General features: G+C 41.6%; 1 protein-coding gene across 1 annotated transcript in view; it reads left to right on the top strand.

Moving 5' to 3' along the window:
- Positions 1 to 3,730: 3,730 nt before the first annotated feature.
- The window catches only part of SLC7A8 (solute carrier family 7 member 8), a 47,868-nt gene continuing 25,208 nt past the window's right edge, over positions 3,731 to 26,390 (top strand). The window contains exons 1-3 of the mRNA XM_011372800.2: positions 3,731 to 4,626; positions 18,214 to 18,418; positions 19,335 to 19,486. Coding sequence (XP_011371102.1) covers positions 4,476 to 4,626; positions 18,214 to 18,418; positions 19,335 to 19,486 — 508 coding nt within the window. The 5' untranslated portion in view covers positions 3,731 to 4,475. The remainder of the gene's footprint in view (positions 4,627 to 18,213; positions 18,419 to 19,334; positions 19,487 to 26,390) is intronic.

The raw sequence follows: 26,390 nt of genomic DNA, 5'->3' as shown, positions 1-26,390 counted from the left end.
TTCTTTCTTTCTTTCTTTCTTTCTTTCTTTCTTTCTTTCTTTCTTTCTTTCTTTCTTTCTTTTCTTTCTTTCTTCTTTCCTTCCTTCCTTCCTTCCTTTTTTTCTCTTTCTTCCTTCTTTCTTTTCTTCTTCTTTCTTTCTTTCTTCCTTTCTTTCTTCCTTCCTTCCTTCCTTCCTTCCTTCCTTCCTTCCTTCCTTCCTTCCTTCCTTTCCTTTTTATCTCTTTCTTTCTTTCCTTTCTTTTTCTTTTTCTTTCTTTCTTTCTTTCTTTCTTTCTTTCTTTCTTTCTCTTTCTTTCTTTCTTTCCTTTTTCTTTCTTTCTTTCCTTTTTCTTTCTTTCTTTCTTTTCTCTTTCTTTCTTTCTTTCTTTCTTTCTTTCTTTCTTTCTTTCTTTCTTTCTTTCTTTCTTTCTTTCTTATTTCCTTCCTCTTGGCTCACTAATTTTCATCTGCTTTTCATTTTTAATGAAATAAAGGTTCCTAGAACCACTAGTCAGGAAGCTACTGTTTGGCTGTAGGCAGTGGTCACTGGGACTCTAGGAAGAAACTTGGCTTTGATTAAAATTAGGATTTCCTTCTGATTCCAGGCATCTAGATGCAAGAAGAGTAAAGTGGGAGGATAGACTATGAATTTCCTCTAGGAAGAGATTTGGGTCCTCTATTAGTGACCTTGGACTTCACAGCTCTTTTACAAAGAGCAAGAATAGAGTGCTTATCTATTGGGTCCAAGGAGAAAAAAATAAAAAATAGAGTGAATGAGCTTTGTGTTCTATTTCTTTGCATTAATGGATACTTTTTTACCTGTTGTTTCATAAAAGGACTATATTGGAACATGATTGTTTTTAACTATTATGTAAGTAGCATGTCCTCATGCCATATCCCTCTCTGTGCAGTAGGTGTCAGACTCACACAGCCATTCTTTTCCTAAATCCATATTCATAAGAAAATGACCCTTTTACCCTTTCCATGGTTAAAAGAATAATTTTTTCCCCCATCTTAAACATGCAAAACAACAGGAAAGAGTCACCCACATATTGGAAAGAGTTGTACTAAAGTATTTGGAAAATAACCAAATCGAGAACCATGTCAAGGGGTGAGAAATGTTAGGGAGGTGAGGAGGGCGGATTAAGTCCTATGAGTCTCACTGAACAGATGTTAAGTGTTGGCTTCAAGGTGGGTGTCTAAAAGGCACAGTTATAACAGCAACTCGAGAAGAGGTGGACGTGGTCTTATTAAAGGGTCTTCTGTTTCCTTCAGGCAAAGGAAGTTGAGGCATCAGCAAGTAGCTTTGTGTCCTGGGAAAGGCTCTCAATGTAAACCATTGATATCCCACTTGTCCATGAATCGGTCAAGTGTCTTGTCTTTGACCTCAGGTAAGAAGACACTTGTCTGAGCCTCAGCTTTATAATCTTTACAATAGGAAAAAAATAACTGATTTGTCTACCCTAAGTATTTAACAAGGAGGAAAAAAAAATTGAGATGTTATGCATAAAATAGTTTGTAGACAGTAAAGCACTATTTAAATGTAGAAAATAGAATAAAAGATATAAAGGCAAATGTAGAATAGAGTTAATGAGTAAAAGCAACTTCAGTGCTCAAAATTTAAGAAACTTCAGTTAATTATTTCTATGGATTTTTCTCAACATGTGACAGCAAGACTTTTTTTTCATATGTTAGATGTTTGTCATGTGGAATTTTGACATGCCTAGGGTTTATTTCACAAAAAAGATCACAACCTGAAGAGAGCCATATAATATGAATAAATAGTCCTGTTAAAGGAGGAGAGAGTCTTTTCCTAGCTTTTACATTGTACCATTCATTAATAGACAGTTATTAATGGTACAAGTGCTAAAGCAATAGAAATATTAATTTTCAACAACCCTTCCTTTCCAATTTGGCGTGCTTAGTATCACTACATCCCAAGAATGTATTTGATCCCATAATCCCACCTCAACCCCCGGTTTAACTTCTTAGTTCATAGATTGAGATGGCTAAAGTTTACCACATTGTAGTCAGTTTGCATTGATTTGGGCAAAAACCTCAAATTCATCACATTCACCTTTTATCTTGTATTTATTCTACATAATTTAAATTTAGAAATACAAACATTACTGAAAGAACTTATGTTTCAAACTCAAAAAGATTATTTGCTTTATACCTTGATGTTGAAATTTGAACAGAAGTCTTCAAATCAGATTATTTAAACATGAATCCATCAATTTTTCCCTCAGTGGTTTCTAATCTTGTCAGGAAAAGCCAGGGGTTAATTCAAATATTTTCATCCCATGACTCATCCTCTCCCATGGAGTTTTGTGCTGTATATTCCTTGCCCTGTCCTTTTCTCTCTCTCTCTCTCTCTCTCTCTCTCTCTCTCTCTCTCTCTCTCTCTCTCTCTCTTTCTCTCTCTCTCTCTCTCTCTCTCTCTTTTGTTTTTGCCAAGGCTTTCGATTTTCAGTATCTTGAACTGACAGAGAAGGAGAAGGGGTTGAACTCTTAATCTTTGAAATCTCTTAACACTTGCTGAGTGATCAAGGAGCAAAGTGGAAAAGACTGACAATTGGACTTTCCCCATTTTGGGTAAAAATGAGGGAAAAGCCTTTGCTACAATAGTTCAGCCATCCTCATTTTGAGGGATTAAGTATTATTTTCCTTAAAATCCAAAATCTTTTGGAACATTTTCCAAAAAAGTGAGGTCAAATTTCTTTACTTAGTGGTCAGCTTGGGGAACTTTATTTTTTAGAACTGCTTTAAAATAATTTACTTTTGCATAACATATTTAATACAAATTCAAAATACTTTTATTTTAGATTTATAGTATTGTCTGCTATATTGCTTCTTGCTGTGGTTTCAAAATACTTTGCAATTATAAATAGACATCATTGCTCTCATGCTTAGGGCAGCAGTTTCTGGGTGAAATTCTCCAGGGAAGCCAAGACACAATATCGATATGGTCATAAGTTGGTCATATCTGAACATCAACAATCTGCTTCATGATCAGAGAAGTGCTGCTCCCCACCCCCTCCCTGTGTGCCTTTCAAACAATTTAAAATATTAGAAGCTGTGAAAGGCCCTATTCTACCAATTTTTTGTCATTCTTTCCTGGGACTAGAGTGGGAGTCTTTTTTTTTTTTTTTTCCCCTTGTCTCGGCTAACACTAAATAAGAGCTGTGAACAATGAGGCTACAACCTTTCCCTGGTGATTTTGTTTCCGCTATACTCTTTATAGCTCACTATTATACTAAATGAACCTCTTTTCCATTATTTTTAATTCTTTCCATTTCTCTCCCCCACCAGTGGACCTCCTCCCCCTTTCAGAAACTTGAAGATAATGTCCCTACAACCATCTCTCCAGTATCCTCAAATGATCCAGACATAAATATTTTAGCATAGTCACCAGTGTCTTTCTGATGGCATGAAAGAGTCAGCGCAACCAGTCTCTTATTTATAAAGCTCACAAATGCTGTATGACTTGTAACGCTATACTAGCGAATGAACTCTCCCAGAACAGTTGACAGGCATTTTACTTCCACGTCTTACAAGGAGATGGAGAAGAAGAGACGATTATAATGAAAAATATTTTAACCCATCTTCTCGGTGATCTTTGGGGGTTGGGTGCTAACATTTAAACTGAAGAGGAAGGAGGAGACCAAGTGAGGATGGAGAGGAATGCGCGGAGTGAGGGCGGAGCTATCTCAGCACATAAAAGCACACGCAAAAAGGGAAGCACATTTGTGTGTGTCAGAGCCACTCTCCTGTCACCAAGAGCGATGGGGCAATCTGTGTCGTGAGCACAGAGATCGGAAGGGAGAAAACAAGGACAAGAAGACAAGGGAGCCAGAAGAGGACATTTGGAAAAAATCGGAAGGCAAAAGACCGGGAGGCGAAAAGAAACCCACAGCAGGTGGAAACGAGATCCAGAGCAAACCGGTCGAGTCCACGGTTGTTTTTCTGCAAGGGAAGAAAGTACCAGAGGATTGCTTTTTTCCCCTTCAGTTAATGAAAAGTACTTCTATCCCCATAAAAGAAAAGACTAAGGGGAGGTAAAAAATCTGTTTTCTTAGGGGGAGAGCTGAGGGAAATCCAGACTATTTCTTTTCGAAACGTCTGAAATAAGCCACTGCCAAATACACATTGCAGAACTATCCTATTTTCGGAAGATCTACATCCCTTCCCGGAGAATTCCAGCCAGAGTAGCTGATACAATTTTATTTTTGTATTTAAATATCTGTCTCTTTTTTTCCCTCCCTTTGAACACTTTCCTTGTTTGTAAGTACGAATGACAAGAAAGTGTCAGTACAGATTAGAAATATTTTCAGTTTTCTCTTTCACCTGCTTGTGTCCTTTTTGAGGGGGAAGGAGTGCTCTTTATTTCAGAAAAGGACATTTTAATTTCAAAGGCTCTCTCTGTCAACATATTTACACTCATACACATTTAGAAAGAGATACCTTTCAGAGGTTGAAATCCTACTGAGAAAGATGGAAAAAGGAGCCAGGCACCGAAATAATCCTGAAAAGAACCACCCAGGTGGGAGCCAGTCCGAGACCAGCCACGATACTGGGTCCGGAGGGGGCGGAGTAGCCCTGAAGAAAGAAATTGGATTGGTCAGTGCCTGCGGTATCATTGTAGGTGAGTCCGATTTCTCTTCCCACCGACCACTCCTCTCCCCATTTGGTGGTCCTCCTGTGGAACCTTAACTCCCTAAAGTTCTATTTTTGCTCCCTACTCCCTTAGAAAAGAATTGTCAGTCACCTGTACTGTAACTTACCTCTTGCTGGTCAAGTTTGAGAGGTATGGGAAATGGTGTATGTCATATATCTCTTGCTTCTGATCAGGCTGAACAGTTCTGTCCAGTGTTCATAAAATGGAGCAAATAGGGATCACACACCTGGCTGATGGGCAGCAGTGTTTGGGAGCTTGTTGAAAAAAATGCAGGAGTCCGGGCTCCCCACCTTGAAGGTTCTGATTCAGTAGGCTTGAGGTAGGGCTAGGGAACCTGAAGATTTAACAAGCTTTTATGCAGCCATCTCCTCAGCAGGTTCTGGACTGGCTTTTGAGATATATTTAGTAGATATTTTGTTGTTTTATGTTATATGAAACTATAAGCTTAGGGGTGAGTAATAATAAAAATCGCTATAAGGGCCATAATAATATCTTGCTTTTGTATAGCTTTTCCATCTTATGCAGCACTTTTGTGAAGTATATGTGACAGGGCTCATTCCCATTTCACAGATGAGGAAGTAAATTATGGAAGAAAAGAAGAGACAGATTTGTGTCTTGTTGTAAATGTATAGTTTGCAGTTTCTCTAGTTGCCTAGTGAAGTCCGCCTGTCTCTTAACATCCATGGAGGACCCTGTGAGGCTCTCAGAGGGAACTGGGAGTAACTAGAATGTGGAGTCAAGGAGGAAAAGATGGGTAAAATGTTTCTCAGCTGGGAGGCTTTGAAGCTGGGGAGCCTGGGTGGCCCTGAGAGTGGCAGTGCAGGCCACTCCAAACCCCTAACTGTATACTCCACGCAGAAAGGGGTCCCAAATATGGCTCCATCTCCAGAGAACACATCCTCCTTTTTCTAGAGAGGCCCTGGAGATGGGTAGGCAATGGCACATTTGCTGTCCTCACTCCAGATGGTGAGAATTTCTCCTGCTGTCTTTGGCAGAGGGCTTTACCTTCCACCATGGAACCGGGTGCAGCACAGTCAGGCTGGATATGCTTCTGTGTTGTCTCTTCAGTGTTCTCTTTGAAGGCTTATTGTGTCTTGGTGTCCAAGAACCAGTTTCTCTGGATGACCCCATGGTCCATGTGGTAGCACAGAGACATTTTTGGCAATTGCGCAATAGTGACACTGGAGAACACCCTTGAAATCAAATAAAATCAGTACAGTATTCAAATAATCCCTTTGCCTCTATACCCAGACTTCAGTGGTTATGTTATCACCACTCTGTTTTTAAAATAGAATCCTACTTTATCTAATGCTCTGACTCAAGGTGGTTTTCTGGGCATCTACAGTTATAAGAAAGGTACTGTTATTTTTAAAAATTATAGTCATGATCTAAATTTCTCATTACCTTTTCTTTGCCTCCTCTCCTTCTCAGCTGCTCTAAAAAATGAGATCAGCAAAGTACTCAATATGTATAGCACATGCCAATTTAAGGTCTATAAATAGCCCAGAGCCCATTACCTCTTTCACCAGTTCGACTGATAGGAATAAGCATTTTCCTCTCTTTGGAAAGGTTCTGATTCATACACAGACGTGCACACCCACATGAACACAAGCACAGCTTCCTTCTTCCTGCCTCAGCTTTGCTTGCCCACCCCTATATATGTGCAGGTTTTCAAGGGTAGAGGATGTTTTCCTATTTTCTGAGGTTGTTTTATCTCTTCCTTTTAATATTTTTCTAAGACTGTGAAGAAATGGGAGTGTTCAGATACAAAAAGTACAAGTTGAGTGTATGTTACTGCTGACTCGTCCACGACCTCCTGGATGGCACTTCAATGTGAGAATAGACCCAATGCTCCCGCTGGCATTACAATAACAAGAATAACTCTTGTGTTCTATGGTGAAAAGAGATCCCAAATATGTGATTTCAGAGAAATCAGAATTTTTTTTCCAAAATGAGAGAATCCTTGTAGAGTTAATGAGAATCCTTATAGAGTTACTAAGCACTATTCTATCTTCATTTAAGTTAGGATGAGAGGCTAATTTCCCCTTTAGGATGACATGGGGGCAAAATCCTTTCTTCTTCCCCTCCTGCATGGCTATTGAATTGTAAATGTTCTGAGCAGCCGCCCTGTCCTTTTCTAGAGGGTTTCTGAGTGGATGATAGTGACTCAAGTTTTTTCAAGACCAAGTGCAAAAACAGAAATAGCATTTTCTGTGCAGAATTCAGTGTTCTTGTGTTCAGTGTCAACACTGTAGAAGAAAGAGAATTAGAAGGCAAAAAGAGAAAAGAAATTTCCTAAGTGAATCAAGAGATACAGTATGAGAAAGTAGCAATTGCCCCAAGTCTATCTATCTCATACCCAATTAACTTAGAGGGATAAGTGAAACTATATTTCATAGAGGCTCATAAAATTTCATTCACAGCTCATCATTGATGATCTAAAGTAGAAATAACAGAATGGCAGGTGCTACAGAAATATAAAATTGACTAAGGGAAGACTCATGCCCTAGAGTTACTAAATAATCTGATTGGGAAGATGATTAAACAGGGAACACTGAAAATGAATGATATGGTTGATTTGTGTAAGAGGTGAAGGAGGGCAAAGTTAAGTGAATGGTAGGAAGCACAAAAAGATTCTCACCCAAAACTACATTAGGAAGCATCTCAAAGGATGTGGAGAAAGATGCAGTAGAGAAGATGATTTGGGGGGATTTTGTGAGTAAAAGTACAATGACTAAACTGTTATTTCCTTGAGGAAAAAAAAAAATGTGTCTTGTACAGCTCTGAGTCCTTAGTGCTTAGCACACTACCTGACATGAAACAATTACTCAAATGATTGTTGAATTTATTGACTCTTGGACAAAAGTCTGAAGACAGTAGTAATAAGAAGTATTTATCTGAAGGGCTCTTGGGAACCTGGCTTGAAAATCTTTAAGCTAGGAATAATATCATTAACCTGGACAATGAGGTTTTTCTATTTTTATTTTTTATCATTACCTTTGCTCCAATCTAAATAGGCTATTTCTCTCCGTGTACTTGGCTAAGAAAACCTGTTGGCAACAGATGAACTTAGATTTCTACATGAATGTGGAGTCTTCCCCAAATCTAAAGACAGTGTAAAGGAGTAGCAAAGTTCATATGTTAATGATATCAATGCTCCTGTTAATAGTTATCATTAGGAAACACTTACTTGCCAGACACTCATCCAGTTACCTAACATACATTATCTTATTTATCTCTCATAATAACCCTGTGTGACACTTATTAACCCTTTCTCCCGATAAGGAAATAGACGCTCAGAGAGATAAGTAACATGGTGAAGGTCACACAGCTGAAAAGTATTGAAGCCAGGATTCAAACCTTAGGTTGTCTGAATCCTGACTCGAGCTTTTAAGTATTATTCTCTGCTATTTCTATTTTTACGTCTTGAAAAGGGTGTTTTCCTTTAGACCTCAGACAGAGGTCTTTATTCATTTTTATAGACGAAGCAGTTAGTGTAGTATTCCCATTGATGACGTGTCCTAGTTTCAAGGGGAGTTGGGCAGTCAGCTGGGGGTAGAAGAAAGTGATGTTTCTAGTGCAGTTGAAGGAAGACTTGGGGGTGGGGAGCCTGAGATGTGTCAGCTCAGCTGCTACAGGATCTGGCCAGTACAGATTATGCTCCCATTAGCTCTCTCACATGTATATCTTTCCTCTGTGGACCAGGGGTCTTCCCACCCATGGAAGAGGGACCCAGTTCTTGGCTGTTTAGGTTACTTTATACCATTTATGTATTTAGGTACATACTCAGAATTTAGGTCTGAAGGCATCAGGCCTGCTGCAGAGCCTAAAGAAAAATATTCATAATATGTCAGACCATTTTGTTTTTTGCACAGTGTGTGTTTATGAGGGAACTTGATCTATTTGCTGCAGCGTGCTAGTAGACTACTATCTCACAACTAAAAAACAGTATTTAAGTATTTATTGAGCTCTGCCAGTTCCTGTGCTATATATAAACTCCATATATTACCTTATTTAATCCTGACCACAATCCTATGGAAGTAGATATTATAACTATCTCTATTTTAAACATCATAGAGCTGGTAGGTTATTTGCTAGGGTCACACAACTGATTAGTGAGATGGCCAAACTGATTAGTCCATGGCCAGAGCTCTTAGCCATTCCCCATTTCTAATTGGTAACCAAGAGAAGAGGGAGGGAGGCTGGTGTATATTGTGTGGTGGGGAATGGGCCATGGAATCTGGAAAGCTCATGGATGAAAAAATTTTTTAAGGCTATTTGTTAGCAAGGAAGTGTGGTTATAGTTATAACCATACTGAGATAGCCCTGGGCTGATTTGGAAAATTTTCAAGTTCAATAAATTTTCAGATTCATGAGTTCTATACCACTTTAGAAGATTTCACATTTTAGTCTCTAACATGATGTATTAGCTTTCTAATCCCTCAAATGTCTATTGGATACTAACCAGAGGGATGGAGTATGAAAATTGCTTCTTGAGTTTATACTTCAGTTATTATTATTTTTTTAATACATGGAGAGGTTAGGATTTGGTTCATTTGGGGTGAAAATATGTTTAAAACTCTCATTGTTCTTTAGGAAAATTCTGAGATAGAAGCCAACTAGGACGCTTGTCAAAACAAACACATCTTTGGTGAATAGAGAAAAGCTATACCCAGCAGCATAATGATAATAAGTAGCTACCATTTACTGAGCACTGCTACGCACCAGATACGTAGTACCTGATCGGTGCTTTATGAACATTCTCATCTAATCCCATGAAATAAGTACTGTTGTAAAAAGGAAGAGTTTGAATGAATAAGTAACTGGGCAATGGCAGAGCCAGGATTCCCACTCAGGTCATTGAACTCTTAAGCCACTGCGCTTAATCAAAATGCTCCACAGCATGGAGCTCAGAGAGGCTGGAACCAGAGATACTGTTGCATGTTTCCCACACCAGGAACCAGGGAGCTCAGGGAGCAATCTGGTTGAGCCTGCTACTGGGGCTACAGTATGTTCTCTCAAAGAACAGAGTTATGCAGAATGAGTGACTAGCAGGAGACATGTAGGATTAGGGAAACAATTATGTCCAAGAAACGGAACCAAACAGCCCATTTTATTTAGAAAAACAGCAAAAAAAACCACCCTGTATCCAGATCAGATATCCTTCTCGGAGAGGCCGGCACCATATAGTATATAACTTTTCTGAATTAAATCAGCTTCTTGAAGCTCATGGAGGTATAAGACAGACTGGTTGGGCTTCTCAAGTTGCCCGGCTACCAAAGTTTTTTGCTTTCCTCTGAAGGTTAATCCAGCAGCGTGGCTGCCTACAAAGAAATGCCTCAGGAATTTCTGTTGTTGCTCTTGTTTTGTTTCTATTGCTTTGGGGTGGGGGTGGGGGCTGTTAAAAAAGCAGGCACGAGCGAATAATCCCAAGAATATATTCTGAGGTATAGAAAACAACAACCATTCAGGAACCCAGGGGACTAGAAACTGTTCCACTACAATTTTTAACTCCCAGATGAGCTTATAGGGCAAGAAAGACCATGCCCTTTTTCCCCTCCCACAACGTGCCTACAGAGGAAGCCCCCATATTTCTACATTAAACAAATACTCTTTGAGCACATTATTTGCTAGGTAGGCCCTGTGCTGAGCAATGGTGAATTTTATTTTTAAAAAAGCAAAATTATCCCTCAAGTCTATTTTAAACTGTTTTATCTATAGAAGGAATAAAGTTTGAGTCAAAAAGCTTTTTCGATTACATCTCATCCTTCAGTCTTCCTATTGATTTTCTCCCTGCTTTAAATATACTGAGTTTAGCAGTGACTTCCCTGGAGGGGGTTTCAGAACCGCCTTAAGATGTTCAGGGCAACCTCACACTGAGCTGCATGCTGTGACGGTGGATTACCCAGAGAGAGAACCATTGCTGCAGAATTCTTACTGTACTTCTCTCATCTATATATAGATTTTAAATGTGCTTTTTGTACATCTATTAAATGCGTAAATGCTTTAGCTGCTTCTTTAGAGTACAGTTCTGCTTAGGGTGTTTAGTAAGCAGCTGATACAGACCAGTCAGGTTGCCTGAGGGATAAGGAGGCATTTGTTAAGTGGGCCCTGATGCTAGAAGTAGAAAGCATATAATGACTTTTTCCATGATTTGCATCAGTGTATGCAGAAAGAGAGGAGCCATCGATCCTATTGCAGTGAAAGAAGGACTTTGGAGATAGTATTGTGTTTGTAAACTGCTTCCCTATTTACGAGGTTGTAGCCTGGAACAAGTTAATTATCAGTTTACTTACTTGTAAAATGAAAGTTTCTTTTTTTTAAATTTAAGTTGTTTTTTCAATTTGACTTGGATTCTTTTCTTTTTTTATAATGGTGACATTAGTTAACAAAAATCTAATAAGTTTCAGGTGCACAGTGTAACAGTAAGGCATATATACATTGCATTGTGTTCACCACCCATAGTTAGATTTCTTTCTGTCACCACATATTTGACCTCTTTTACTCCATCTACCTCTCTGCCCTTCCCTCTGGTAACCACTAGTCTATTGTCCATATCAATGAGTCTCCGTTTATTTGTCCTGTTTGTTTGTTGCTTTTAGGTTTATATCCCAGATATAAGTGATATCATGTGGTTTTCAACTTTTTCTGTCTGGCTTATTTCGCTTAGCATAATTACCTCAAGGTCCATCCATTTGTGTTGTCGCAAATGGCAGTATTTCATCTCTTCTTATGGCTGAGTAATATTCCATTGTATATATGTACCACAGCTTCTTTATCTAATCATCTATTGTAGGACACTTTGGTTGATTCCATGTCCTAGCCACCGTGAATAATGCTGCTATAAAGAACATCAGTGTGCAAATATAATTTCGGATATGGGTTTTCAAGTCTTTGGGGTAAATACCCAGTAGAAGGATTGCTGAATCATATGGTAGATCAATTTAGTTTTTTGAGGATCCTCCATACTGTTTTCCATAGTGACTGTACCAATTTGCAGTCCCACCAATAGTGTATAAGGGTTCCTTTTTCTCCGCATCCTCTCCAAAACTCGTTATTACTTGTCCTGTTGATAACAGGTATTCTAACAGGTGTGGTTTTGATTTGCATTTCCCTAATAGCTAGCAATGTTGAGCATCTTTTCATGTCTGTTGGCCATTTGTATGTCTTCTTGGGAGAAGTGTCTATTCAGGTCCTCTGCTCATTTTTTTTTAATTGGATTGTTTGTTTTTTTGTTGTTATTGAGTTGTGATTTCTTTGTATATTTTGGATATTAGGCCCTTATTGGAGGCGTTGCTTGCAAATATATTTTCTCTTTTGGATGGTTGTCTCTTTACCTTGTTGATGGTTTAAAATGAAAGTTTCTTGTGGAATATTAAAATAAAGCCAGTGTCCTGCAATGTGTGTTGAATAAATATTAGTTTTTTTTCTTCTTAAGCTCATCTTCCACCACCCCCATTTCCCTTCTTACCCCAACGCAAACACACACACTGTACTAATTCTGGTTCAGAAATTTCAGTTGGAGTGATCCAGTAACAGGAGCTGGCCAATTCAGCCCAAGTCAACCTGCTGTTGATTTGAGTCCTCTTACTCATCACCCTTGGTCTTGTGCTTCCCCTCTTCAGGAAGATTTTTCTAAACAGCCCACGCCAGTCATCTTTTCCATCTCTACTATGATTTCTTGTCATATCTTGCAAAAGAACTCATGCAACTTCTGCTCTACCGGGTGTTGTCAGCTCGTGTCCTTGTATATGTCTCCACTGCTCCACGCAATTCCTTGAGGGCAAGGACTGAGTCTTACTCATTTTTTCACCCCCATGTATTCAGCCTGGCATGCATAAGTGCTTAGAAAGTATTTGTTGGCTAATAACAGTCAGTCAAAAATAAATCATCCACTGGGAATCTGTTTTCCAACAATGTGAATTGAATATACTTAATACTACTTAACTGTAACTTTAAAATTGTTAAGATGGTAAATTTAATATTATGTTTTTTTACTATAATATTTTTTTAGCTTAAAAATGAGTTGTTCTCATGACCAATCAATTTTTGCGCTTTCCTTAAAACAAACAAGCAAACACCCAAATCATCAAAATCCAAATTTATATCCCACATATAATGAGGATATAAATGGGGATTATCCAGATGATGACATTGAGGATTGAAAGTAGATCAAGGTTTCTCAACCTTGGCACTATTACCTTTTGGCCAGATACCTCTCTGTCATGGGGAGCTGTCCTGTTCGTTGTAGGACATTTAGCAGCATCCCTGGCCTCTATCCACTAGATTCTAGCAGCGGCAAACAAAAGTTCTCCAGACTTTTCTAACTGTCCCCCGAGGGTGGGACAATGGTGCAAAATTGCCCCTGGATGAGAACCACTGAGGTAGACAAAGCCTCTCACTGCTGGTGCTTGATTCCCCAGCCAGACAGGGAGATGCTAGAGGTCAGATGTGAACCTTTAATGGGCATATTTGAGGGCTCAGCATTCTTAGCCCCTCAGGCCTGGATACCTGTCTTTCAGTGGCTGGTGGGTGGTAGTTGGTTGACTACCACTATTTCATTAAAAGTCCATGTGTGAACAAGTGCTTCCCAATTACCTTTCAAAGCAAGCATGTAGACTGCGTGCTGAATAAATAGTCTTTGAGATGCAATTACCTGTTGGCTGCCCACCTATAGCATCTAAAAATTATACCGAGACAAACAGAGAAATGACTCAGCGAATACTTCATGGTCCTGGCTCTACAGTGCTATTTTGGAGCCAAGCCTTGGATTCATCTAGGGATGATCTCTATTCCTACTGCTATAAATCCTAGCAATTCCTTACATTTGCCAGCATTTCACAGAATATAAAGTGCTTCCACACATATGTGATCTTCTTTGATTCCCGCAGCAACCCCCTGAGGTAGGCAGGGAAAGAACAATAATTCCCATTTGGAGGATGAAGGAAGGGAACCTCAGAAAAATGCAGGTCACACGTGAGTGGCAAAGCAAGGACTCAATGGCGGCTCATCTGACTCTTAAGTCTAGTGTCTTTTTCACTTTTTAGTAAAGAATCCAAGACAGCAGAGTCCTGCAGCTCTTTCCATGGCTGTGCTCTGCAGGAGACAGCAACTCCACAGTGCATGTGTTGGAGTCTCGACTGGCTCTCACCCCAAGGTAGCTATTTGGATAGTCTTAATGAGGAAGTGTATACAGAGTGAGAGGCATGGTGAGCTTCCAGGCCTGCCTTGAGGATCAAATCCTGGCCTCAACCTACTAGACTCTGCTTCCACGCTGTTCCCTGAGTCCTGAAAATCCTGAGATCTTCCCAGCCATTTTATGGGAGAAGTACAAAGAAGGTTCACGTCAGCTTTCTCTGGATATCATGGAAATAAACAGATCCTCTAAGCCTCAGGAGACGCTCAGACTAGATTCCAAGGCTAGCATGGGTTAGTAAGGAAGACCAAAGCCTTTTGGATCTGAGGGTCTGTTGGGCATTGGAAGTCTGTCATTCCATGCCCTAGGAAATTCTTTGATGGCTGCAGCATTCCAGTGTGGACATGCCTGGATGTGAGTAAAGCCTTTAATAGGGGTACATGAGTATTGGCTCACTGGTGGAGAAATTAATGATTACTCATGGCAAATGTAGATTTTCTCAATTCCAGCAGTTTTTCTAGTGAAGACTTGTCCACTGATACAACTTGCCTCCTGGAGTGGTTTGCTTGGCTTTACTTTGACAGAACAAGCCAAGCTTGGCCTCATAATCCAGGCATCCAAAGACCCATTTTTCACTAAAGAAGATCTGTGTGATAAGATGCTTATTTTATTAATTGGGGTGGGTGAAAGGGAAGGTTGAAACCCTGACCTCCAATACCTTGGCCCTACCAGATGGGTGGGCATCTCACTCCCGAATTGTTTTTTGGACAAGAGTCTAAGAATCAAACAATAAAGAAAAAAATCCCACCATAATCAACTTTCTTCCAATCTTTCAAGAAAGGTTCAGAGTCAAGGAGGAAGCCCTTTCCCAGTTCTCTTTTTTCAAAGACACTCCAGAAAAGTCTCATTTGGACAGTGTCCACATTTAAAAGCCCTGTAGCTAAAGTATGTTATGCAATTTCTAGAGGAGAGGCAACGTAGGGTAGTAGAGGAAATTCTAGGTCAAGAGTCCAAGGCCTTCGTCTCTTGTCCAGGCTTTGCTAACTATGCAGTATATGACTTAGATCAAGTCTCCACACTTCTCTGAACCTCAATCTTCCCACAAAAGTAAACAAGAATGATAGTACCTGACCTATGCACCTAAGAAACTAGTTATGAAAATCAAGTGAGGTAATGGACATGAATGTTTTGTAAATCACCATTGGAGGTGGTATTGCAATAAAAGGAAGGAATCAGATCTGTGTTCCAGTTCTTTGGTAAGCATCTTCTGTGAACCACTGTCAGTATTTATAGAGTGGAGCATGTAAAACTGATTACTTTCAGGTAAAAGCTTGATTCTGTGGCAAAAGATTTAGGTTTTAAGCCAATTTCTACTAACTCACTCTATGATTTAGATAAATAACTACCTCTCTGGGTCTCAGCTTCTTCATCTGCAAAATGGGAATAATAATACCTCCCTAATTGTCTCCATTTGGAAAATAGGAATATAGTTGCCATACTTTCTTTCCCTATAAATTGAGGATGGTAATAATAGCCAGTCTAGTCTCCGTGACAGTGAAATAACTGGGTTGCTTTACTCATTTGCTTACACTATACACTTGACATATTTCACAGGATTTGAAGGTTCCAAAGAAACAGGTATATTAAACTGCTATATGGAGATAAGTTCTAAATTGATGTCAGATATCTTTCATTCAGATACCTCACCTTCACAGGTGAGGGGAAGCAATACAGTTTCTATTCTCATGGAACTTAAAGACTAGTGGGGGAGATAAATATTAATCAAACAATCACACGAAAGATTGTATATAGCAGGCATTACTTTAGGATAAACGTGAATGTTCTTTTGGCTCCAGAACACAGCTCTGCTGTGAGTGACATTCCTGCCCCTACAGAAGCTCCAAAGGCCGCTAAGGTGGAGCAAAGCAAATGTTACCTGATTCTGGTTTTCTAGGTAGCGGCTGCCTAGAATCACAGAGAGGCATTCCTCTCCTTGTTCCCTAACGTAATTCAATTTTTTTAGCTTTTATCTTTGTAATTTTAATTTGGTCAAAATTAATATTGGGAGGAGAGGAGAACCCAATAATTTTTATAAAAATGAAGATTCTTGTCTTCATGCCAACCTGTTGCGACTCTCACCATCTCTCCAGCAGCTCCATGGAAGGACATGCTATCTAAGAATACTGTAAGTGGAGGCAGGAAGTGGTCAGACCCCACTATGGGCTGTGGATGTGGCACATCCCACCTTCCTCGACTTCCTCCACCTGGAATGAGGGAGGGAGCACACACTCTGGAAATGTTAGAGTGTAAGGCAGAGAAAAGAAGTGATTACTGATTCCCATTGCAAAATTTGTTGTCCAAAAACCCTTAGTGGAACGTTAACACTCTTCATTCTTGAGAAGATGGAATCTTTTCAATAACATCGATCCCCACTATCCCCATTGCCACAGCCATTCTTGGCTCTGAGAAACACCTAGCTACTCTCCAACCCCTCTGTTTCACTACCTTAAAGACCAAAGTCAAACTTTGTTTTTCTCCTGTACTGATTGCTTTTCTAACTCCTTGAGCTAGTTTTATAACCCTAGCTATATTGCTCTCTTCTCTGCTGGCTTTGAAATGCCCTACAGGTCACTCTTCTGATAAATACCTGTTAGGCAAGGAATTTACTACCATCTTTCAGTGCTGGTTCTCAGCTCCCAGCAGCTCCTTTAATTTGGCAGTTGAAGGGTCGCTTCACAGAGTGATCCTGTCTTAAGTCCCGGGATAGTAGTACCTTTGAGTCTCTACCAACCCAACATTCATGCAAAGCACACATGGGGACTGTCTAGACCCCTTTTCTCTCCCGTTACTCATCTCATACTACAATTTTTCAGTTTGAAAAGAAGCAGCTTATTATGCATCCCAGAGGAATAGAACTTTATTGCTTTTGGAATATAAATATTCTCTTCTCTTCCTCTTTGACTGAAACAACTGAATGCTTGGCCTGGGATTAAAAATTGAATTTTGGTTTGGTGACTTTCAGGACTGGATTGAGGTTGAGTTATGGCTGAGATCTAAAAGTCTGTTTTTGAAAGCTGAGCATAAAATCCTATACTCTATCTCGTTCAGTCCAGCACTAGTTCCAAACCACTAAAGAGATATGGTGGGAGTCTGAGATGTTCTCAGAACACTGTCAAATCCAATTGACCTCATAAGACTCCATCTAGAGCTGCATTTCTACCCAGATCCATCTGACTTCTGCTCCCCCGCTTTGGGCCTTTAGTGGTGCAACTCGGTGGGGCTGGAAGAGCTTTCAAAGCACCTGTCCACTGGACCCTGATCACCGTCTTGAAGCATAAGAAGGACGTAAAGCTTGGGAAGAAGCATGTCAGGAGCTGCCCCCACACACCTACTCCTCCCCTGTCCAATATACACACCCCAGTAGCCAACCATTCAGTCCTCGCTGCCGGCCTCACCTCTCAGGAGAAATCCAGCCTCTTGCATACAGAAGCAGAAGTGGGATTAGTGGCAAGAGCTCTGGATTAAGTATCAGGAGACTGACTTTTAGATCCAATTTTACCCATTAGTAGTTGTGGAATTTGGAATAAGCCACTTAACCCCTCTATGTCTTAGGTTCTTAGTTTGTAAAATAGAGAAATACCTGCCCTTTCTCCTCTTCTTGAATTTCATAAGATTGTTGTGAGGGTCACATGAGACAGTGGAAGGGAACAACCTTTGGAGGAATACAGTACCGAGGCTTTGTAAGATTGCACTCCCATAAACCACTTCCAAATGACTAGGACTGTTTTTAAGGGGTTATTTCATAATTCTCACCAAGGGTAGGGCTGTCGCATCTGGGGTGGAGGCCAGCCTCCAGGAGTGCTGTCTACACTCATGGGTCTCAAAAACCTCGGTCATGGGGTATGACCACAGTCTGTCCCTTCGGCTCACTTTGGAAGCTTTCTAACTGGCAGCAGGTCTCTAAGAACAGTCCAGTTTTTCAGCCCTACCATTTTAAGCCAGCCTTAAGACCCTTGTCACCTTGGGTAGACCATGTGCAGCCCAGTCAGAGGGTCCTGAGTTTCAAGACTTGCACCAGCACTTGTTACTGTGTGGACTTGGGCAAGGCACTTGATATGTCTGAGACTCAGTTTTCTCTCTGTAAAATGAGAGAGATGATATCTGACTCCACTGGTTTATCCTGAGTATTAAAGGAGACACGTAGAGTACCTGGCCATATCTCTGATCTCTATGGGCCTGTGGTATGCTCCTCCTTCCTTCTAAGGGGAATTATTGCTAGATACACCTGCCCGAAGGTGATTCATGCAACCCAAAGGTATTTTAAAATCAGATTGAAGATGAGACTGCCCCTGAAAATGCGGGTACTGCCAACTATGCTGATGCCACTATCTCCCCTGTATCTTTGCTGCCTCGTGCAGGGAACATCATCGGCTCTGGAATCTTCGTCTCACCAAAGGGCGTGCTGGAGAACGCCGGATCCGTGGGCCTCGCTCTTATTGTCTGGATCGTGACGGGTCTCATCACAGCTGTGGGAGCCCTGTGCTATGCTGAGCTCGGGGTCACCATCCCCAAATCTGGAGGTGACTACTCCTACGTCAAGGACATATTTGGAGGACTGGCTGGGTAAGAGGCTCTGCGAAGGCCTGAGTGGTCTAGGAAGCCAAGGCCAGGGGCTTTCCAATATACCAAGAAGAGCTAGAGAATGGGATGCCCTTTTTGCCTCTGTGTCGTGGTTGCTAATATCGTCTTGTGTCCCCTCCGATGCTCCTGAGAGTGACAGAGAAACCAAGTTGTAGTTTTAATCTCTATTGATCTTACAGGGCAAGATCCTATGAGTAAGAGCAAATAGAACTATGTGACAACTTTGACCAAAGACTCTTAGGGAGAGCATATCACAAAACGAAGCCCCTTTTTCTTGACAAATCAGAGTGACAACCTAAGAGACGAAGTAGCGTCTTTTCACATTACCAAGAATAATGGCCTCCCTCTAGAACCAGGCCTTGATCTTGAATTTCTTGGCTCCTGTAGCCCTACTGCTGAAGAGCTCAATCATCACCAAGGGGTCCATGAGTGTGGAGGGCACTGCCCCCACAACGCCCGCTCAGTGCTTCCCCTGGCAGTTACTTAAGTGGCCACACTCCCAGCATGTCCTGGCTGTCAAAATTCTGGAGTTGCAAATTTTATTTTTCACCACTGGATGCTGGAGGCCGGAGTGGTAGAGAAGAGATGATTAAAGGAGAGGGGAGAGTGAAAAAAAGAACACCTAGACGTGTGTTAGAACTAGTTGAAACAGCTCTTCATCGTTAAACCATTTTATTACCATTGCTAAGTGTCTCGTTTGAGGAGGAACTGGGCTCCTCAGCTTCTTGAAAACCAAAAGAAAACTCATCTCTTTAGCCCACCTGCCTCTCCTGATCCTGCCCAGTGACTTGCCCAGGCTTCCCCTGATGACTTCTGAATCCCTGCCATGCCTTTGGTGGGGGCAAGGCTCTGTCTCCATTGCTGTCTTGGGTCAAGTTCCATCCTGTTCCCCCTTCAGGTTCCTGAGGCTATGGATTGCTGTTCTGGTGATCTACCCCACCAACCAGGCTGTCATCGCTCTCACCTTCTCCAACTACGTTCTACAGCCGCTCTTCCCCACCTGCTTCCCCCCGGAATCTGGCCTCCGACTCCTGGCTGCCATCTGCCTACGTAAGTGCCATCTGGGCCTTGCTTGCAGGGCGGCCTCTTTTAGCCTTCCTGGTGGTCTCCGTGTCTCTGCTTCTCCTCTTCTCCCTCTTTCTTTCCTTCTCTCTCTTATTTTCCCCCCATTACTTTTCTATTTCCTACATGTGTTGCTTTGGATGAATGGATTCTGCAGAAGATTATCTGGTATTAAAAAAAAGAAGAAACTTATGTAGCTGCTCAGAGGCCCGGTAATTTTCATTGGCAGGGTTCTTCACAGCATACAAAGCACTTTCACTTATATGATCTGATGTGTGCAAATGACAAATCCAGGAGCTAAGCTGGGCAGTATTATCCTTTTCCTAGTGTCAGTGAGACAATGGAGCCAGGTAGTGACTCACCCAAGATGGCAGGCCCGGAGCAGAGTCTCGGTCTCCTGATTCCTTCTCTTCCAAGCAAATACACTGCACTGGAGGCTCCCGCTGCTCGTAAGAAGGTTTTCCTGGCCTCGTCCACCTCTACTTCCATCTGCCAGCTCACATATTAATACCCTTTGGAAGGAAAATTTAAAGACATAAGTTGTGTAACTGAGGAGAAAAGCCATAAGGTGGATTCTGTGGTTAGGATTCAATTGCAGTAAAAATTCAAAGAAGGGAGAAGGATCTCTGTGAGCTGGAATAGATTAGAGAGGCTTTAGAGAGAAGTTCCGCAACCTGTATTTCTAGAAGTCTCAACACTTAGTCTCTGATAACAGGGATCCCAATGGATTGGGGTATTTTATATCTTTCAACCAAAAACTAATTTCTAAAGTAAATATTTGGATCTTTCAGAGCCTCCATTTCTAGAGTTAGCTCAGTTCCTGCTTACTCACACCTTCTGACACACATACACTTAGCTGGGGGTAGTGAACATCCTGGCCACACCCTTTCCTAGGTCTTGACACTTTCTTTCTATCATGCTGGTGGGATGGGGAGGGAAGGGTCACTTGCCTATCCCAAGGCTTCTCACAGGGCAGCCAGATAGGGCTCGAGGGGTGATCTCCTTGGCAAGTGTGCCCTCTTCGGCAGTGATGCCCTAGGATAGACCCCCACCATCCAAGCCACTGGAGCCGAGACACTTGTTTGGAGCATATGCCTTGTGCTTGGTCAGGGCAGTTCACAGATCTGGAGAGGAATGTGGGCTCCAGAATCAGGCTGCCAGAGGATGCATCACCACACCACTTCCTAATTACTATGAGTGCTTGGCAAAGTAACCCGCCCCACCCCATCGTAAGATGGAGATTGGAATCCTGCCAGCACAGGAGATTATGGTTGCAAGGACTGCAAAAGACAACAAATGTTTTTAGCACTGCATTGGGCGCCTTGTAGCCCAGCCATTAGTCATTGAAGGTAGTCACTTGCTCCTTGCTTACTAATTGGATCTAGAGATGGGGGAAGGAGGAGAAAGAGGGCATGGGAACACAGGAAGAGTTGCCGTTTCTGCCATCAGACAGGCTAATAGCGGTTAGAAGGGGACCACATGAGTTCTGGACACTGCTATTTCAACATCTCATGCACACTGATGTGGCTTCCTTTTTCCTGCTGATTCTGCTAAAGTGTCTCAGACAAGAAGCCACCCTTACCCTCCAACTAGAAATTGAGAGTCCCGAGTCTTCAGTCCATCCCTTACAACAGAAAAGAGGTCTCAGGGGGTAGTTCCCTGGGAAGGTGGACCCCATGGCTTCCTTTCCCAAACCCACCAAGGGTAGGTGACTTCTTGGACAAAAACCCTCTGGAGTAGTGTAGCCTCCTTGATATCCCCTCAGGCCAGAGAGGTGCAAACCCTCCCAGGAAATAAGGATCACTTGCTTGTAGCCCAGCTCCAGAAAGACAGGTTGTACATGGTCTCTTCGGCAGACCACACCTCACCTGGACACTGCTAGCACCAAGCCAGAAGGAATTTAGAAATTCTAACAAAAAATAAGATCCTCCCCTCTCCCGATTCCTGACATTAAAGGTTCAATAAAGCTTTTGTAGCCTGTCCTCTGCCTCCTAAGTAGAACCACGAAGAAATTATGACCAACTTAGCAGTAGTCAGTCTTGCCCTCCAGAGATAGGAATTTTTCAACATCCTTGAGATATGTGTTCAAGTACTTTTCTGCCTTCATAAGCAGGAAAATCTTCTTAAACCCAAGCTTATTCTTCCTTATTTCCTTGGGGGAAATAGAAACAAGCTCCTCACCTCACCCTGTGCACTATCCTTTTCTTCCCAGATGTGAAGGCCACATAGAGCCCCCAACTCCTCTCCCCAGAGGGGTGCACACATATGTACGTAGCCACAAACCCACACTTCCTCACCAGACACTCCCAGGTACTTTGAATCTGTGTTCAAAGTTTTTTTTTTTTGTTTGTTTGATTCTTTTTTTTTTTGAGCCCACTTCTACAGGCCCCTCAAATCATCTTTTAAAATATTCAGTAAAATAGGAACCAGGCTGTCAGGAAGGCTTGGTGGATGCTATCTCTCATTAAATACTGATACCTTTTATTCTAGCACCCTTCCCACCATCATCCAGCCTCACACATCCTCTTAGCTGGTGCCAATCAAGCCAGCCATGTAGAATAGGCCCAGTGTTCTTTGGCAGTAGAACTGAGAGTGGTCCATTCCAGCCATATTCCTAAGAGAAGTGGTAGAGAGCTTGGGGATGGTCTGAATGTATTAATATAAGAAGCTCTGCTTTCTGCTCTGTCATTTTGGCATGCTGTGACAGGCTGGATCCACTGTGGAAATGAGAGTTTCGAGGCAAAGGCCAGCCTCTGTGTAGAGGTAGCGTCTGAATTGAGGGAGCTGGAGGGCAGGAGCCGGCAGGGAGAACCAGTGTGGCAAAGCCCCTGGCTGGGATTCATTGTGGGAGGGAGACGATGAGGTCAAGTCTGGTTCCATGGGGCCGTTTTGGAATAGATCAGATGAAAAATGATGGTGGGAGGAATCAGATGGGGTAGAGAAGCAGAAAGAACCTGCTGTAACTGGCTTGCTCGCACAGAGTCTGGAAGGGGTGGGGAGGAGAGAAACGAGAGAGAAGGAACTGCAGATTGGATCATGCTTATGCAACTGCAGCTGCCTTTGCGTTATTTTATGATTTAGGTCAAAGCTGATTATTCACTACCGAGTCAGCAGAATATTCCTAGCCTCCAGGCAGTAAAAAAAAGAAAGTATTTTACATTTTAATTAAATGAAAAGCCGTTCTCTCTTCTCCAGAGCAAGCATATTAGTGCCTTCTTTTGTGATTTGCTTGAGTATTTTCTTTCTTTTCTTCTGTTTTGTTTGCGTGTATTGTTTTATTAATATTTCATAAGTAAAGGACTTTTTCCTCTAGCAAGGTAAAAGGTAAAAGGTGTTCCCCTTATCTTCACCCAGTAGCCTTGGTAACAGTAAATATGTATCCTTACAGTTCTAAATAAATGCATCTGTCAGTGTATACATTTGGGTATATAGATCAATAGGTTCTTTCTGCAGTTTGCTTTTTTTTTTCCCTTTAATCATTTAGCTGCATCTTACCTGTGTTCCTAGTTAGAAACAAAGTGGTCCCAGTGACAAAGAAGGAGCACCAGGTGTTCCGGGGTCCCACATTTGTTCTTCTTGCCTCCTGACTCTCAAAGGATTTTCCTTTGAGATCTATTTGTCCCCCATCTCTTGGACACCAGGCCACCTTTCACTCAGGCAGCTCCTGGCATCCTTCCTCTCTTTTGGGGCTGGAGTCACATCTAGCATCTGCAATAGATTATTTTCTTCTCATTCAGGTTCCCCTCTTGTCCCTGAATGCCTGGTACTAAAGAAGCTCCTTCTCCATTCTCACCTTGAAGAGAAAGGAGTACCTTGCATGTGTTTCATGAATAAACAATGCTTATCTTGTTTTCTGTCTATCTACTGAGATTCCTAAGAGGCTAGTTTTCCAGAGCTTCAAATTTTTTCTTCTTGAAGACTTCACTGTATGCATTTCTTTTAACCCTGGGTTATTCTGCAATTCCTCTACAGAAAGTTTCCAGATTCTTGATGCAAGATGCTGTGACAGATAAACGTGTGTGTTGTTTTGCACATCTCTTATAAATTAATCCCTTGACATCAGAGAATTCAGCAGCCTTTCCTAGCATCTAAATCCCTTAATCTCAGTTCATTTTCCTTTGAGGCTTCATATTCTTGAGCCCCAAACTTCTCATCCCCGGGCATTAAACATATTGCCTCAGATACCTGGGCAGCACTGCCTTCTTGCCCTTTCCCTTGACCCCAAAGAGTTCTTTGGGTGTCTCAACAGTCTTGTATATGTATATGAATCCAGACAAATACAGACTGACCTAGATTTGATTCCCATATATCCAAGTCCCCCTTTTTTTCTGTATATCTTCTAACTAGACAACCTTTAAAATTTAAATGTATTAAGAAATCTCTTAGTTTTTATGCAATGGTCAATTTGACTAAAATCCCATTTTCCATGTTTATAATGCGTTAAGATGAAAATTACTTTGTAAATGGATTTTCTAGGAAAAAAAAAGAAATTGCAAATCCATCAGTTAATTACCATATTGAGCTCCTATACTGAGTAGAGATAAGGCATCATTTATACAGTCTTGGAAGAGATGAAAGGCGAGTGAAAAGATTGGTGTACAAACAAATAATTACAGTACGGTGTGATGACAAGAGATACTTCAAAGTTGGGAGAGGAGTGCTTGGAAAGGTTCCCAGGTTGAGTGAAATCTTGAAAGGCGAGTAGATAGGCTCTGGATAGGCATAAAATAGAATAACCAGGTAGTGAGAGGGGCACAGGCAAGACTTGGGGTCAAGAGAGAGATGACCTGTTGGAGAGAAGCAAGTACTTTTGAGTAGGTGGAGCTTCAGAGAGTGACAGGAGATGAGGCTGAACGGGTGAGCAGGAACCATACCTTGAAGGATCTTGTACATCATGCAGAAAATAGCAGACTTCATCCAAGAGATGGGGAACCACTGAAGGATTTTGAGCAGAATAACATGATTAGGTTCACATTTGAGTGAAGAAAAGACAGTGACACTTGAAGCAGGGAGATGAGTTAGCAGGCTAAGCATTTGTCCAGGGCACAGAGGCAGTGGCCTAAAATAAAAACAAAGTTACAACGTGGTAAAACAAGAAAGATTTAGGGGCAGAATCAGCTGACCATGTTGATTGATTGACTACTTTGAGGAAGGAATCAAGTTTGTCTACAAATCAAAATGAAATATGTTGCAACTTAACTGTCCCTAGTATTTGTGATACGCGGTTATGTGCTGTATGTGTTTCTGCCTTCCATGTCCTCTACAAAGCTCTAAGGAGCACTGAACAGGTCTTTGGTTGGGAGTCTTCCTCAGGTGGTTACCCCAGAATGCTGCTCGAAAGCTTGCTCTAGAGCAGTATAACTTAGGGTTTGGGACTCTCAGGAAGCATTATATAAATGAGAATCTTTGTTCATTCAATAACAATACTTTGTTCATTCAACAAATATTTATCAAGGGCCCAGGTTGTGCTAAATACTCTTCTTGGCACAGAGGATACAGCAATGAGCCAGAAAATCCTCCTTCTCATTTGCAGCAGCAGCAGAAAATTAAGTCTTCTCTCTGAAGCATTTATTGAGTCCACTTGTGTGTTCTCTATAGGTACCGCAGGGCACAGACTCATTCAGTTGTTATCAAACATCCAAGTGTCTGTTCTGCTCCAGGCACCGTGTTATTCATGAGGATACTTAGTTCTTATATTAAGGAACCCACAGTCCAACAGATGATTCTGACAAGTACACAGGGAATTTCAGTTCCAAGTGGTAAGTTCTCTAAGAACACAACATCCAGGGAGCTAGATGTAACAGAAATGGAGGCCCTCTGGAGGAGCTCTAGGTAGTTCGGTATAGCCACAGCATAGACTAGGAGGTAGAAAGTGTAGATAGAAGTGGAGACCCGGCCATGAAGAGCCTCAAGGGCCATGCTAGAGAGATTCGGCTTTACTCTAAGAGCAAGAGGAAAGCATTATAGCATCTCAAACAGAGGATCGACATTATCATATTTATATTTTCAAGAATCATGGCTGCAAGGGTAGAGGATGGATTGGAGAGGAGAATAAAATCAGAGGCAAAAGGACCAGTTACAATGTGGTTATAGGAATCCAGATTTGAGATACCAGTTTTGTGAATCAGAGATGGAGCAGGGGCAGTGTGGAGTAGATATACAGTTGACCCTTGAGCAGCATGGGTTTGAACTACACGGCTCCAATTATATATGGATTTTTTTTCCCCAATAAACATACAGTTGGCCCTTCGTATCCCTGGGTTTCACATCTATGGATTCAACCAACCTGGGATCGAAAACAGTATTTTCATTCTGTGGTTGCAAATCTGCAGGTACAGAGGACTGACTGACTGTATGTGTTGTTCTACGCCATTTTATATGAGGGACTTGAGCATCCACGGACTTTGTTGTGGGGATGGGTTCCTGGAACCCATCCCTCTCAGATATCCTAGAAGGACTATAGTTAAGTTTCTAGGGAGTCAAAAGTTATGTGTGTATTTTTGACTGTGTGGAGTGTCAGCACCCTAACCCCTACATTGTTCAAGGGTCAGCTGTGTTTGGCATTTACAAGGTAGAATTGGTAAGACATGGTGATTCAGGGTGAGGGAGGATGGCACAATGTTGTTGGAATGCAGGTGAAATGGATCAGGGACAACATGATCATATCATATGTCCTCTCACTGGTGTGGATCAGACTGCACTGAGTTGGCCCCTCTGTCTTTGCCACGCTTCCTATTTATTCTTCAATACTTAAGATCTGTTGTGGACACTTGAGGAAGGCATCCCTATGTTTTTGGACTGTATGCTTATAATAGCAGAGTAAACACCCATTCTTTAGTGGTATTTCACCTCCTCCCTGCCCTGCACAGCTTCTGGAGTATTCCTTGTTCCT

Source organism: Pteropus vampyrus, unplaced genomic scaffold (assembly GCF_000151845.1).
Source record: "Pteropus vampyrus isolate Shadow unplaced genomic scaffold, Pvam_2.0 Scaffold213, whole genome shotgun sequence".
In the NCBI taxonomy this organism is placed as follows: Eukaryota; Metazoa; Chordata; class Mammalia; order Chiroptera; family Pteropodidae; genus Pteropus; species Pteropus vampyrus.
This window is presented reverse-complemented; position numbering and strand designations above follow the sequence as displayed.